The following is a 15957-nucleotide window of genomic DNA, read 5'->3' on the forward strand; positions in this document are numbered from 1 at the left end:
ACAAGCATTTTAAGAGGGTCCTGTCTGGTTCTCACACTACCTGCATCTGTTTACACAAGCTGAAAGGAGTAGTCTAGTTTACTAACCAGCAGGAAACTATGACATCTAGGACAGCCTTCCCAAACCTGGTGTTCTCCAAATGATATTGGACTAAAACTCCCATCAACACCGACCATGCTGACTGGAGCTGATCTAAGAGTTCAACAACTGGTGTGCACCAAGTTGAGGAGAGCTGGTCTAGGAGCCAGCTTAGAAAATGAAAATTGACCTGCTACTTACACAGTGCCAAAAAGGTGTGTTTTGAATTCATCAACACCAACACTCTTCTCAGCAAATCCTTGTTCATAATATAGTTCTTGATGTGATATGTGTGGTGTTCCACACAAAAGGTGAGCAGCTCCAAAATTAAGGCAAGCAGCTGTGCTGTTTGGTAGTTGTCTGCCAAAGGAACATAACCCAGTTAGATACAATGAATGCTGCAAATGCCAAAGTCACGACAAAAATAGTGTTCGCCTAGGAGTAAGACTTTCCCCAAGCCAGACATTTATGTCAAGCAAGCTTGAGATCGAAAACCTTTGCCATGGAGCAGAGTTCTCTAAGCACAAGCTGGGATCCTAGGTCTAGCACTGTTTTTATTTAAAACCTTTTGTACCCAGCCTCTCTGATTACTTGAGGCGGCTCAGGTTTACTAAAGTTAATAAAAACGTAATAACAAACAAACAAACTTGCAGTAAAACAGTCCTCAGTAACTGTATCAAATCAGTCAGCTGTTGCTACAGGAGATGCATGTACCTCCTTAAACATGGGTAGGCAACCTAAGGCCCGGGGGCCGGATCTGGCCCAATCACCGTCTAAATCCAGCTCGCAGACGGTCCAGGAATCAGTGTGTTTTTACATGAGTAGAATGTGTGCTTTTATTCAAAATGCATCTCTGGGTTATTTGTGAGGCTTAGGAATTCGTTCTTTTTTCCCCCTTTTCCAAAATATAGTTTAGCCCCACACAAGGTCTGAGGGACAGTGGGCCGTCCCCCTGCTGAAAACGTTTGCTGACCCCTGTCCTTAAATGTCCAGGAGTGTTTCTGAAAGTTCTCTAAAATCCCTTGGTAGCCGGTCTTGCCTGTGGCCACAGCACACAAAAAGCTTAGAGATTTGTGAAAAGCCTGCACACAGAGTGGTTGTATTCACAAAGTGGACGATTTCACACAACCATTCATGCAATGCATTTGTATGTCACATTCTTCAACCCTCCACACTATGGAGGATTGGAAGGAGCTAAGGACACACTTGCAACCCTGGTTTGCCAGTTCAGACATAAACATATAAAAGAATATCCTTGTTGGATCAGATCAAAGTCTCATCTAGTCCAGTATCCTGTTTTCACAATGGCCAACCAGATGCCAGTGTGAAAAATACAAGCAATATATAGGCACAACAGCACTATGATCCCCAGGTGCTGATATTCCAAAGCATGCTACCTCTAATACTAAAGATAATACAGCAACCGTGGCTAGTTGCTAATCCCATTTTAAGACATCCAAATCACCGGCCATCACTAGAGTTTGTGGTAGTGAACTCCACAGTTGAGCTATTTGATGTGTGAATAGGTACTTTCTTTTGTGTGTCCTGTATCTCTCAGTTTCATTAAAGGACTTTAGTTCTAGTATTATGAGAGAAATAGAAAAATCTCTCTCTATCCGCACCGCACTGCAATTTGACAAAACAAGATGTTTGCTATTCTGCCAGAGGCATGAGAGAACCACACAAGTGCAAGGCTCATTCCAGATCCTTCATGCTTTGGCAGACCAGTGGCAGTGATGGCTGAATGCAGACTTCTTGCTGTCAACTGGGAACATAATTTCCCCATTTTTTAGGGTGATATGTATCTAGAATGTCCCACTCCCCCAGGAGGAAGAAAAAGCTGTCAATCTAAGATTCCTAGGAAAGGATCTTTCCATATATCCTCAAATTAGGATGGTGGTGGGGGTTTAAGAAAAAAACAACAACAAATGCTTCCACCTACCTGGGCAAATTGTATTACTCTTGTTGCTTCCAACTACCACATCTAAAAGAAATGAAAAGATTTAGCACTGTTAAGTTGCCTGCTTAATGGCTGTGGCAAACAGAAAAGATTTCAAGACAAGAGTATTGCATTTTATTTCAAGGTCAGACAACTTCTGACTCGCATGTGCAGCACAAGAAGCCCACCCAAACTCTTTTTGGAGGGGGTTGTGAGGCATCAGAACCCACCTAGTTTTGTCTGTAACACCGTTAGAGTTGCAAACATGTACTCCATCTGCAAATAGTACTGTGTTAGGCACTAAAAGTTGGTGGTAAAAGATAGGAGACATGCAAGTCAGCATGGATAGGTTTGCAAAAAGGTACAAAAACAAGTTACCATTCTACTTTGCTTTCATTGCAGCAGCCTTTGAATCTCAGAACTGCTTAAGTGACTTTTAAAGATATGGGTTTATTTTTGTGAGAAACCACTGTGCCTGAAAAATCAGCAGCCTGGTTCACACACAACAGGAAACTGTGGTTTCCTACTGTCTGACCAAGGCTGCATGAGCCTTGGGTTTGTGTGTTTCCTCTCTTCTCCTTCTGAGCCTTTGAAGAGAAGCTTCCAGTTTTAACTAAACACAGTTCCCTTTGACATCCCAATGCTGGAAACAAAGATTTTTTTTAACTACAGCAAGTAAGAACAAGTCTATCTTGCTCTCAGATCACAACTCCTCATGTTTGGATACCAAGGGAAACAGTGGTTGCTTTAAAACTGGAAGCTTCTCTTCCTCATGGGCTTGAGAGAAGAAGAGAGGAAGCTACACCTGAGTCAGTGTGCTAGGCAAAGACAATGAGACAGTTTCTCAAGAGATCCCTTGGTTTCTGAAATTATTTTAGAGTAATTCAAAAATGAAGCACTGTACATCATAATGCAAGACATTTTTGTCTAAAAATTTACAAAATGCAGTCAATATCAGCAGCTAAAATTCAACGACAGAAGGCTGTTTGTAGAACTGAAGCCCCTGAAGACCACAATTTTCTGGAATTTTACAACAGTACAGTTGTGCCTTGGTTCTTGAACAGAATCCATTCCAGAAATCCGTTCGACTTCAGAAAATGTTCGAAAACCAAGGCGCGGCTTCCGATTGGCTGCAGGAGCTTCCAGGAGGACGTTTGGCTTCCAAAAAATGTTTGCAAACCAGAAGGCTCACTTCCGGGTTTGCCGCGTTCGGGAGCCAAAACATTATAGAGTCACAAGGCGTTTGAGAACCAAGATACGACTGCATTTGGACAAACCACAAACACAGCATTCAGATATTAATGCTAAACCAGCTTAGCAAAAGGGGTAGAAGCCTGGGTGAGCTTTGCTTGCTCCTCTGGCACAGCCTTGAAGACACTAGAAGTGTTAGCTTTAGTTTCCAACTACTGTTGTACCTTGGTTTATGAACAGCTTAGTTTATGAACTTGGATTAAGAACGCTGCAAACCTGGAAGTAGGTGTTTTGGTTTGTGAACTTTGCCTTGGAAGCAGAACATGTTCCATTTGTAAATTGAGTCCCCCGCTGCTATGGGAAAGCATGCTTTGGTTTAACAACGTTTTGGTTTAAGAACGGACTTCCAGAACAGATTAAGTTTGTAAACCAAGGTACCACTGTATTTATTTCACCTGACCAACTGTGACTAGGGCTAACTGTTTAGGAACAGCCTCCCCCAACCCTGTGTCCTCAAGTTGTTTTAGACTACCGGCCATGCTGACGGTAGTTGTGACATCTGAAGGACACAAGGTTGGAGAAGGCTGGCTTAGGGAAACAAGCTAAACCTTAGTTTGAAGTTGGCTTTCTTCCCCAACGGCAGTTGGTTTAGGTTTGCCCATAATGAGAAAATGTGGTTAGTTCAAAGAGGAATCTAAAGGTCGAATCTCCTCCTTGTAACTGTGCTAGAGGAGAATGGCAGCACGCAAGCTCACGTATGCAACACTAATCCATATGAAGCAGGCCACACTCTCCTTCCACCAGCCTTCTGCAAACCAGGGACAGCTCAATACAACCAGGGCAGAAAAGTATGTAAGTCTTAGTTTGAGTTAATTAATCCGCCCAACAAAAACAGAGTTTGTCTTGCAAACAGCTGCATGAGTCTGAAATACGAAAACGTGGATAAATAAGGAAGAAAAGGCAGAAAAGACAATCAAAACATCTGATCTTACCTTTGTCGCTTTTGTCCTCTGATGTGTTTGCCAGAAGTGGAGCAGTGAGGACATGCATACAATGGTTGTAGAAAAAATTGAGAAACTCACTTTTCTCGGTTTTCTGAAACAGAAAATACTAACTAGATTAGCAAATACGCTAACAGCATGTAAAGTCATGAAGCTGACAAGTAACAACCAACCAAACAAAGAGAAATCAACGATGCTGCATTCAGAGCCTTCAAAGTATCGTCTACCCAGAAGAGATGCAAGCCATCACATTCCCATTATTATTATTTGAATGTTTGAAATAGCTTTGAGGGTGGGTTTTTTGTTTTTTTTTGCAATCAAGCAGTATATAAATTGTATGAATACAATAAATTAAAAAATCTGCAAAATTAGGGTGGCCTCACCCTAATGAGGTGGCACAGGGCAGAAACCAGAGGAAGACCCTTCTCTGCCCTATGTTATGCAACTGCCTTTCTTCACCCATTAGCATAGAATCCAAACTGTTGCTTTTCAGGCGCCAGATAATTTTTATTTTTATTTTTAAAAAAGGCACATTCCCATATGTGAGTTTTAGCGGCTTGATGATTTTAAGGATCTTTTCAGGATCTTGAGGATGCGGCTGTTGTGAAATTAAACTCCGTGTTTTATTTCCTCTTTAAATTGTTTTATTAGCAGCAGTTTTAAGATATGCTGTAAGATACCTTGAGACCCAAATAATGAAAGGCAGGACTGAGATGCTTTAAACAACAATATGGCATGCACGCACCAGCATAAACATTCACACAGCTATGGAACGCTGGCTTTATTTCTATCATTGTGCAGTCACAATGGAACAGGAAAACGCAACACATTTTGTGTTTTACCTCTAAGCCACCATGGCGGCTTACCTAGCTAGTAACCTTCAGGTTGAGAGCATGAACTTGGTCTTTCTTAATTAAAATCCCCAACTCTTCCCATTGCACTAGACTGAAATAAAGTTTTTTACTAAATAAACACTTGCTCCCAGCCCAGATTATGTAAGACCTTAATTTGCAGGCAATGGTATTAACCATGCTCCACCTGCCATGTGGAGCTCAGAGGTCATCCATTCCATATATGGTGTTGATGCCTTTCAATCCCCTGGGCAGCAGACATGGCAGGAGAACTCATCATTCAATCCAAGAGTGGACAATGTTTGAACTGAACATAAAATGGTGTACAAGTACTGGAATCTCCACGCATATGAAAAGTCACGCACATGGTCTAATAAAACGTTCTGACATCATGCTGCGGAAACAACATTTGAGATGAAGTAAAACTACTATTCCAGTTTTGTGGCAGAGTGGTGGAAACATATATGTACATATATTTTAAAGAAAAAAAACATGCTTCCAAGTATATTTTCCAGAAATGCAAAGCTAATGCACATTTTTGCAAATAGTTACAAAGTGTGTTGAAAGACAAGTAGATTTTAGTCAACATGTTTCTTAGACAGTAAAGTTTCTTTACCCCTTTCCATTTTCTTACATTAGCTGTGGCCAACATGTTCTCAGGATCAATTAGAGTACGCAAGAGCCCCATTAACTGAACAGCGCCCCCAAGCTCGGGGTCAGTGTCACAGATCATTTGCTCAATGACTACGTTTATGAGGAGAATGTCCTGAAACAAACAGAGACAAATTAGACCCGCTTTCAGCAATTTAACAAAGGTAAATAGTATTTTTTTTCCTGGGGGGGGGGAGGGGAAGAATAGGAATCTATGACAGTTTTTTATTTTGGCTATCATCTCTCACGGTGCCAATTACTGAGCTTGTGTAATTTGCCACCTTTACTGATGTGTATATTTTTAGGATCCACCTTATTTTTGTAATTTTAAGTTGTTTTAAACAGTTTATAATGCAGTCATACCTCGACATCCGAAGCTTTCGACTTCTGAAGGTTTCGACTTCCGAAGTCGACAACCCCCGGAAGTCTTTTCGCCGCACGCGCGGTCTGCACCTATACAGAGCAGCATGCGCACAAGCGGTGCTTCGACATCTGAAAACCTCGACTTACGAAGACGGCCGCGGAACAGATCATCTTTGTAAGTTGAGGTACCACTGTATTATGTAATAAGTGGTACCTCGGGTTACAAACACTTTGGGTTACAGATTCCGCTAACCTGGAAGTAGGATGAGAACAAAAATCACGCGGTGGCGGCGGCGGCAGCATGGCAGGCCCCATTAGCTAAAGTGGTACCTCAGGTTAAGAACAGTTTTAGGTTAAGAACGGACCTCCAGAACGAATTAAGTTCTTAACCCGAGGTACCACTGTATTGCATTTCAATATTAACATTGTGTTCTGATTGTTGTAGCTTGTCCTGGAGCCTTAAATTGAAGAAAGGGTAATCAATTGTAATAAAATAAAATTGTAATATTATAGTTCTTAGGTATTTTTTCACCCATGAAGTAATGTAGCCTATTCAACATTTTAACTGTTTGCTATGTTTCTGCTATGCAGTGTTTCTGGAGACTGTGTGTTAAAGACAACACATTTTCACAATGAACCGTATGCAAATTTAAGCTAATAGGCAGGGTTAAGTGCCTAGTGGCCACTTGCTACCCCAGGTATCTATTGCCTTCAGGGACTGCCACACTATTTTTGCTCAACAATTCACACACATTTGCTTACATGTAGTTTCTTCCAGCAGCACAAGACATGTTGCTTGCAGTATATCTAGATGTAACAATGAGGAGATGGGAAAGAAACCTAACTATGGAGGCCCAATATGACCTGCCCAGATTCTGATGCACCAAATTCCTTCAAATTACCAGTACCCGGTGACTCTTCTAGAGCTTCCGTAAGAGAGCTTTATAAAAGTAAAGTGTAAGAGTACAAGGACCTTCCTTCGCTAGCTGCTGCCTCTGTTATGAGATTTGCAGCCAGATTACTACCTCTGATTATTATTTGAGTTTTGTGGTTGTTCACTACATTTTTGACTTAATAAAATAAAGGAAATAGTGGTAGGAATGGCCATTGCCAGCCGTATCATATAAGCATACTGCATCTTTCTTACATCGTCACTCTGCTGGGCTTCCTGCATTACAAATTCCCGCACCATGGATGGACTGAATTCTACCAGATAAGAAAATATATCTGTAGCAGCAGATCTAACTTGCAGATCGTCCATGCCCTGAAATGAAAATCATATTAACAGTGAAAAAGAGGTATTATGGAGGTAGTAATGCTATACAAAGCTATTAAAATGCAGTGAAACTCTTGATTTCAAATATACAAAAGGACAGTAATTCTTTTTCGACAAGCCATGGGTATAAAAGATTTATCATCCTCAAGTCCATGGCTTCAAATCTGAGGGTGTAGATTTGGACATTTCACTTACCAAAAAAAAGTCCAACTTTGTTACCTTGAAATTCAGGTACAGTAGTTAAACTATATGCAGTATTAGTAGCTATTTGTGAAGATGATGTGCTGATCCAGAATTCCTGTGAGTGGATCTTTGGCTCAAATGACACTCCCACCAGAAAAAAAAGGCGTGTGTGTGTGTTTTCTGGAATCTTCCTCCCCCCTGCAGTCTCCAGAGAAATTGTTCCAGAGGGTTGGAGAACTGTCTGGAACAGCATAGCAGGTGACACCAGGGTTTACAAGGGGAAACTGTAAAAACCACCTCTGCAGGATCTTCCACAAATGGAAGAGCCCTTCTGTTGGTAGAAGAGCAACTCTTGAGTGCAACCCAAGGTGATTTAAAGGATACAACTTTGAAAAAAACATTTTCCCTCTGTCTGTTGGATACCTAAACATGACAACTGAATCTTAGTGCTCTGTTTTTATACACACATATTTGTCACCTTAGTGATCACTGTATGTTTAAATAAGTCAGTAATCATTTAAATATCTATGAACTGTATCGCACCAGAGACTGGTATTAAAGTCAGTCAACCTATGAACAATTTGAAAGAGTGTAGTAGCTCAAAAATTTAAAGACAAACCAACATGACACCTCAAATCTTGCCCATAGTTTATCATTCAACTCACCATTACTATTTCAAGAGCAGGAAGAATTCCTAACTTTGCCAAAGTTTTGAAAAATGTGTCTCTGTTCTGGGGCTGTAATGTCTGGGAAAATGCACAAAACTCCTTGAAGAAGTTAACCTGCAGGAGGTGAAAGAAACATTTAATACAGAAAGTGCCAGTACAGCCAATAAGTAAACATTTATACAGTTTCTGATATTAACAGAATCTGAGTTTTACTCAACACAAACACATATTTCAAGCAAAAGAGGCAGTAGCATTAGCACACTATTTCCCAAGTTAAAAGCATCCAAACCGGACTTACCAGTTCACGCCTTTTGTCATCATCTGTAGCTTCGTCAGTTAATTGTGCAAAAACTTCAGACAAAAACTTTTCATCCTCCTGTACAATACAGCAATTTTTACATAGTTATGACACAAAGTTCTCTATTATTATAGTTGCAATGCAAAATCAGGTTTTATACTGTTGCAAGTTACTCTCTTATTTCTTGTACCACTAAACTATTGTGCAACGAAACCTGTGCTATACTGCCTATGCTTTCACACCTAGTAAGGCAGATTCCACAGATTTACAAGTCACTTTTTTCCTCCAGAGAGTCCCACTGCAGTAAGCAGCATTAGGTACAAACAGCATTGTTTCAATTTACCAAAGACAAGTCTATCAGTCATAATGGTCAACTTGTGCCCAATCAGTATAGGAATCTGGCCTAAGATTAAGTATCCATACAATAAATTCAAAATGCAGATGACTAGAGTTAGCAAGAAGAAATTGATGAATGAAAGCAGACTTTTCCTGTTCCCGGTGAACCTCTGCATCTCCTTATTGAGGTACAAAAAAAATGCACTAGGAGCCCAACAAATTTATATCTGCCCTGTGGATTGTCTGAGGTATCAAACTGGCACTGCTAATTTGCTGCTCCACATCAAATTTAAAGCATTTTAGAAGTCAAGCACTTGTGACTTCAACAGAACAATCCAGCCAGTGTTTTTGTTCCAAGAAATTTAGGACTGAGTTTTTACAATTTCTTAAGCCTTGCAAGTCTAGAAGTCAGTTGCAGACTCAACAGTGATGATGCTAGACTCATTCAAAATTGGTGTATCTGACCTCAAAAATGTAAAAGAACAAAAAGAGTGAGATGTATTATTTTAACCCTCTTGATAGTTTTCTAGCATTAAGTGCTGCATGTGTTGAGCTTGACTGTGAAAACATTATATAAAAGATTTAGTGAACTAGGAGAAGGAAGTGGCAGACATAGCATAGTTGCCAAGTTCTCCCTTTTTTAAAGGGAAATTCCCTTATGCTGAATAGGCTTCCTCGTGAGAAAAGGGAAAACCTGGCAGCTATGAGACATAGTGCAAGGCAGGGGCAATCTAAGCCTTTAAATGAAGTTAAGGAGCTAAAAACATCTCATTAAAAAATAGTACAGATTAATCCCCCCCCCAATTCTCTCCTAATAATCTGGGAAGACACAGTAACCAGATATATTAGTGTTTACAAGTTTCCACCCATCTGGAAATGGTTCAACTGCACATGTCAATGTAACTTTGCTAAGCCAAAACACAGATGTAACACACTTTTAGAACTGGAGATGGGTGGGCAACACATAAATAGGTCATAGCCATTTTCTGCTTCCTACTGTCCTATTCCCAAAATGGCCCACCATCTATTAAAGTCTTCTCTGACACTGGAGTTTGCATGTTATTTTTAGATATAGTCCAACTCTTAGAAATGCATCATTATATGAAACTGTCATAATGCACACAAAAAATCAGGACCTATAAGCTAGTGAGCTGCTTCTTATGCAACCCTCCTCAACCAAAGGTTAATGACTGTGTCACAAACTGTCATGCTCATGACATGTATGGGCACATATCCCTTCATTAAAACATCAAATTGTCTCCTTCCCTTGGATATTTGGATACACGTGTCCAATGGTCAAAGCTTATGAAGTACTGAATATCACTTTTACTTTAGGTAAAAAAAGGTAGGAAATATGTCAGTAATTAATTAGGCATATAGTTATTTCTTCATTTGTGTAATGCATGGGTGCAGGGCCATTACTGTAGAAAAAGGAACTGTACTGGATAGTCTCAAATATTAACTAATCATTTCTCTGCAAGTTATAGCTTAAGGGTTTCAATTTGCTAAGTATTTATAAGGCCCCTGAAAGGAAATATAAAAAACACTAGTTAATAATGGTTGCAGTACTGTCTATGGCAAGCAAAACACCTCCCTACTCTGGACATGACATGAGTTTTCCCTTTACATTGCTTGCCCCCAGAAAGTAGGGGGAAGCTTTGAGGTTATGAGGACAACTTCCAAAATGGCTAATGAGCATAAGTGTAAATACAAAAAGTCACACAAACTACACATACCGGTGTATGCGCCTGTTTTTCAATCATAAGAGAAATCAATGAAGCAGCTTTCAAGGTGTTTGCAACATGGCATGGCATGGTTATATATATGCCATGGTTGAAATATTCCTATTTAAACAAGGAAGTTAAAAATAATCCCATGGGCATGCATAAAGCCTTGGGCTGTCTTCTGAAGTTACTCTTTGAACCTCAGTTATCAAGTAATTAAGATGCTACTCATGCTTATTATATAGGTCCCTTCTACCTACCACTGCTCATAAAACTACCAATCAGAAGAGCTGTCCAACATCTATTCATTTGGAATGCTTAGAGCTATGCAGGCAGCAAGAAACCTCAAAAAGTACACCAATTTCATGTTGCCACAGCAGCAGCAGCCAAGGACCAAAATAAAAGAAACTGTTTCCAAAACACAGTTGTTGGCAAGTATTGAAAATATCTCCTCCATGTGTTCTGCTTTCAGAAGACAAGAGGGAGACAGAAAGGGGGAAATACCAAGAAGTTGTATTGTTTATGATGTATTAGCAATTTAGTTGTTTATCCTATTCGATATCAAAGTACTCAAGTTACAGTATATTTAAAATAAAGCTTGAAACACCAGGAGCAACGTAAATCCATTAAAAATCTTAGAAAAATCCTACCCATTAAAATCCCCATCCATTATCAGTTTGGCCTCCACCTATAAAAAAGCCAACTCAAATAAAGGGCTTACGCCTGAGCAAAGGAAGAACTTCTACAGTTATAAAACTGAGCAAGGGCCACTCTACATGGACTTCCATTACAAGCAATAATTCAATTTAGTGCTATGGCAAATATTTTGTCAGCCCAAGAATTTCTTCTTGCGCAACAGAATTCTGCCCTCCTCTTCCACATCCCAAGCCTCCTAAATCTCTTGCGGGAGTTCCCTCAACCCTCTGAAGCGGATCTGGGGTCAGTGCAGGTTGTGCATTTGGGGAGGGGGAGTCCCACTGCAGAAGCAGAATTTCTTTTGCTTGTGCAATTTTTTAGTTGACTGTAGCTCAGAGTCTTGAGCAGGGTTTCCCAAACTTGGGTCTCCAGCCCTCTTCTCCCTGTGTGCTGTTCCAGCGGTTCTCCCAACTGCCCCATAGCCAATTGGGGGGGTATGGGAGACGTGCAGTGGAAGGGGATGGGGACGATCCACTGTGCAAATGGAAGTCCTTGCATGGGGCTTCTGCTGCCGGGGGCTCATTAGCTGAATCCCACCCAGTGACTCTAAACTAGGTCAAATGTTTTTAGGAAGATGCATGCAGCACTTCACTATCTCATGAAGACAGTAACCAGTAACACTCACTGTCCAGGTGCAGAAATACATCTTGATCTGACTATTGTTTATGTCTGCAATATATGGAGGAATAATCCCTCTAATGCTGCACTGCCTTTAATCTTGAGTGACTGAAGTATTGTCTTTAAAAAAAAAGGCATTTCCACTCCATTCCATAGCTTTCTTTTAAAGTGTTCCTTAACATTTTATCATCTGAAAAACTGAAAGTCCTAAAAAAAGAAAAATCTAACAGGCTTCGATCAAACTTCCTGGCTTTTTTCTTGACCCTCATATCTGTATTCAGAGTTTTCCTCAACATCTTATAATCAAAGGTTTAAAAGATTTATCAGGGTACAGTGTATCTTGTTGCACCCTAGGCTTGTGTTGCTGTTAGGTTATGCCCAACAATGGGCATGAGTTCAACCACCTTGCCATCTACAAAAAATGACAATGATCCAAGTAATCATTTAGCGAAGATTTAGTCAACTTCTGTCTTTTCACTGGACAGGGTTAACTTGAAGATGAATTGAACCCAAACAATTGCCTATGGATGACACACTGCAGGTGGTATGGCAGCTAATAAAACATTGCAACTGACACATTATTTTAAGAACCACATCACATTATTTAAATCTACATTTGTTCTGGCAGTATCTTCCAAAAGTCTGTGAACTACTGTATGCTGTCACTTAAGGGCTTAAGAGCAAAATGACACAATTTACAGCCTCCGAAAAGCTGTAATTCACTCATTTTCATTAGGCTCCTACAATCTGACATATAAAAACTGCAAACTAAGACTATGTAGGAAGACACGATTCTATATTCTTAAATGCTGGCATGTGAAATGTTTTCTTCAATACATTATTTGTACTACAAAATTAGGAGTACCTAAAAATGAACTTTGAGCTCTCCAACAATAGTTCTAGCAGCTAGGGGGTTAAACTGAGGATTTATCCGACATTCCCCATTTGTCAGACCCTTTAACTCTATTTTTAAGCTATTATACAAAAAGATTTCCTACATCTAGGAGACTTATAACAGCAAATTCTAAATAAGATTATGCCAACAACAACAAAATGTCAACTAGGAGGAGGATTGCTTTTTTATTCTTGGGGAAGAGACCACAGAACAGATCAATGGGAAAGCTCATTATTTTCATGCAGCAGGTCCTGGGCTCAGTCCTTAGTATCTTCAATTAAGGTAGGTAGTGATACAAATATCTCTATGTGAAATGCTGGAGTATCTTCCAGTCACAATAGACAACACTGTGCTGGGGGGTCACAAGACAGCTTCCTATGTCCCCTACAGTCAAACCCTTGGTTTAGATCTTTTCAAAAAGTTTCTTGGGATGAACAAGGTTATGCTCAGGAGATTCTTAATTTCTTTCCTGCGTATTTTTAAAATATTTTCTGTTAGAGGATTCACAGAAACAAAAAACATTAATCATAAGCCAGCCAAGAGAAATTATTTAGTTTGTTTTTGATTTAGCTTCAGAACCTTACAAGTGTTGCATAATTTTATAGAGAGCTAAAACATTAACAAAATTAAAAAGCTGTCCCTTTCTCATGCAGCCTATATAAAACTTTAATCAAATGATGTTACAATTCAAATATTACAGTTTGTAAGTGTAAGAAGGCTAATGATAGCATTAGTGAGAGTCGCTATTTATACTGCATTTCGTTTTTAATACAACACACAAACACAGCTGCTTATAAGCAGGAAAAAACTGTTAACCATCTGCCACGAATAAGGCCACTGCTGAAAGTCACCTACCTCTCACATAACAGAATGAGCTGAACGTAATGTATCTGGTTTAGAAGGAATGCACTGTGCTTATGAAGAAGACTGTGAAATATACAACTGACACATTACAGCAAAGAATAAAGCCAGCCAAGGGGGATGAGGAAGCACCAGAACTACTAAAGTAGGTTTAAAAGCATATACCACAAACAGCACTGAATTAAAGGCATGCTACTGTTAACCTCACATTTGCATGTCAAATCTCCAAAATGCAAGCCTTCCAAACTTCTCGTTTCACTTACCTGCAACATACTGACAATCTCGACTTTGTTAAAGAAAATGAAAGATGTGAGAGTAGAAAGAAAATTTTCTTCAAAAACAGATGGTGTTGGCAAGATGATGTCCTGGATGTACTGTACCCTGTAAGTCTGATGAATCTTTTGCCTAAGTTCAGAGTCTGTTATGGGTATGACCTCTTTAAACTTTGCTGTTTTGGTCAAGAATTCTCTGTGCCTTTTTGGCTGAGCTAATGCAGGGTCATACTCAAGGCACCCCACAACATCCATAATGCACTCGTCTGAAAACATCACCTCAAAAAGAGTTGCTTTATTGAGGAACAAAATTCCTCGGATAATTTCATACAAATGATGTAAGCCTTCAGTATTTTCTAGGTTTTCACAAAGCTGGAAAAGCTGCAATAATTTTTTAATGTAGCCTTCATTTTCCAAAGCCAAAGCTAGTTTTTCTCTACGGATGGGAGATGAGAGAACTGAGGTAACTAGGTCTGCAATCTCTTCGAGTTTGTTAAGTTCACAAGTAGGGAGATCAATCAAATGACTTGTTTCTGGCATTTCCTCAAAGCGCTCTTCTTCAGATTCATCAATGAGATCCTGTGTGACTTCCACTGAAGGGTCCTTACCTTGAACCTAAAAATGGAAACATGAACAATTGCTGACTCATTCTGAAACATACTGGTGACTGTCGGTGGCAGAGAAGAGGAAATAAATAATTTGGTCAAATCACATAACATTAATAGGCTTCTGCAAACTGACCAGGAATGAAATGTGGCTGTTGGGCTGCACAAACTCAGGCTCTGTTCTTGCAGCAGATGCTGATAGTGCGAAAAGGGGAAATAACTTTCTTGTGGCCCACCAGAGCTGTGCATATGAGCAACTGTTCTGAACATGACTCATTGGCAAAGGATCAACAGTTCTATTCACATCCCAACCCAGTAGATGTCATACAGGAGAGTCACATGCAGTCTATGGTGGCTGTAATTCCAGGCACAGGAGACAAGGCAGCCCACGTAGTTGGTTTAAAGCTCAGTCCTAGGAATTGGATGAAACTTACACATTATATTCCCATACAGGTGCATATAAAGCATTTTACGTAACATGTAGGCACACAGCATGTTTTCAGTTACATGTTATTTCATACACATGTACATGTCACGGAACTTAGAATGACTGTTTCTCCGAAGCATGAACTTGTAGCACTGCAGGCACATTTGCTGCCATGTAAAGTGCCAAGGAAGCCTAAAATATTACTATAAAAAGGGGCGATTGAAAAACACCCATGAAATGAGCAAGCAGGTGAAACTGTAAAATAAGCCTGTGCCCTGATGCCATGAAGTTCTAACACTGTACCATGAAATTCTACTACTGTGTTACACGTAAGCAATAATAAAGGTCCAAATAAACTGGGCCAGCATAACATTACTTCAATTTTCAAAGTGGGATTTGTAAATAATATGATTGGAATGAAAATGTGATAATTTTTTAAAAAGATTAACCTTACCTGGCAAATTTTTTCCCAGATTTCATCACAGCCAGCTTTTTCTTGAAAACTCAGGGCTAAATCATAATTCTCTGCTTCTGACCAAACAATCAAAGTATCCTATTTCAAAACGAAAGACTATACTGATTATTTGATTCCATACAAGTACAACAGTGACATACAATTATGTTGATATATCCAACAAAACAACTTGGTGAAACAGGATACTGGTGTTGTTTTTTAAATTAAAAAATGCTACCTTTTTAGAATTGCTCTTCATATGCCCTTTCACAATTTCCTAACCCAGCTTTCAATTAGAAATATTAACCCTCCAGTTTAAAGAAACAATAATATTTACAACTGATTATATATTATACAGGTGGCATTATTTTTACAATATAATTTACCATATAAATTGCAAATGATCTACAGTAATACCTCGGGTTACGAACGCGATCCGTTCCGGAACGCAGTTTGTAACCCGAATAGTTCGTAAACCGAACGCAATGGGCGCCGCCATTTTGCGCATGCGCAAAGCGCGATTTTTGCGATTTTCGCGCTTTGCGCAGATTGCGCGATCGCGCGCACGCC

At 39.7% G+C, this 15957-nt stretch overlaps 1 protein-coding gene across 4 annotated transcripts in view; it reads right to left on the reverse strand.

The window, feature by feature from the left end:
* PPP4R3B (protein phosphatase 4 regulatory subunit 3B) overlaps positions 1 to 15957 on the reverse strand; it is a 29547-nt gene that overhangs the window by 8001 nt on the left and 5589 nt on the right. For 2 of the 4 annotated variants that reach the window (XM_035110941.3, XM_088667426.1), the window contains exons 3-11: positions 15388 to 15486; positions 13893 to 14516; positions 8500 to 8577; positions 8199 to 8315; positions 7222 to 7338; positions 5695 to 5826; positions 4201 to 4303; positions 2021 to 2062; positions 280 to 438 (exon numbers count right to left, since the gene is read on the reverse strand). In XM_035110941.3, the coding sequence (XP_034966832.3) occupies positions 280 to 438; positions 2021 to 2062; positions 4201 to 4303; positions 5695 to 5826; positions 7222 to 7338; positions 8199 to 8315; positions 8500 to 8577; positions 13893 to 14516; positions 15388 to 15486 (1471 nt within the window). Of the gene's footprint in view, positions 1 to 279; positions 439 to 2020; positions 2063 to 4200; positions 4304 to 5676; positions 5827 to 7221; positions 7339 to 8198; positions 8316 to 8499; positions 8578 to 13892; positions 14517 to 15387; positions 15487 to 15957 lie in introns of all 4 variants that reach the window. The other 2 variants (XM_035110940.3, XM_088667425.1) reach the window with 1 other exon arrangement.

The sequence above is a fragment of the Zootoca vivipara genome, chromosome 3 (assembly GCF_965207765.1).
Source record: "Zootoca vivipara chromosome 3, rZooViv2.hap1.1, whole genome shotgun sequence".
Taxonomy (NCBI): Eukaryota; Metazoa; Chordata; class Lepidosauria; order Squamata; family Lacertidae; genus Zootoca; species Zootoca vivipara.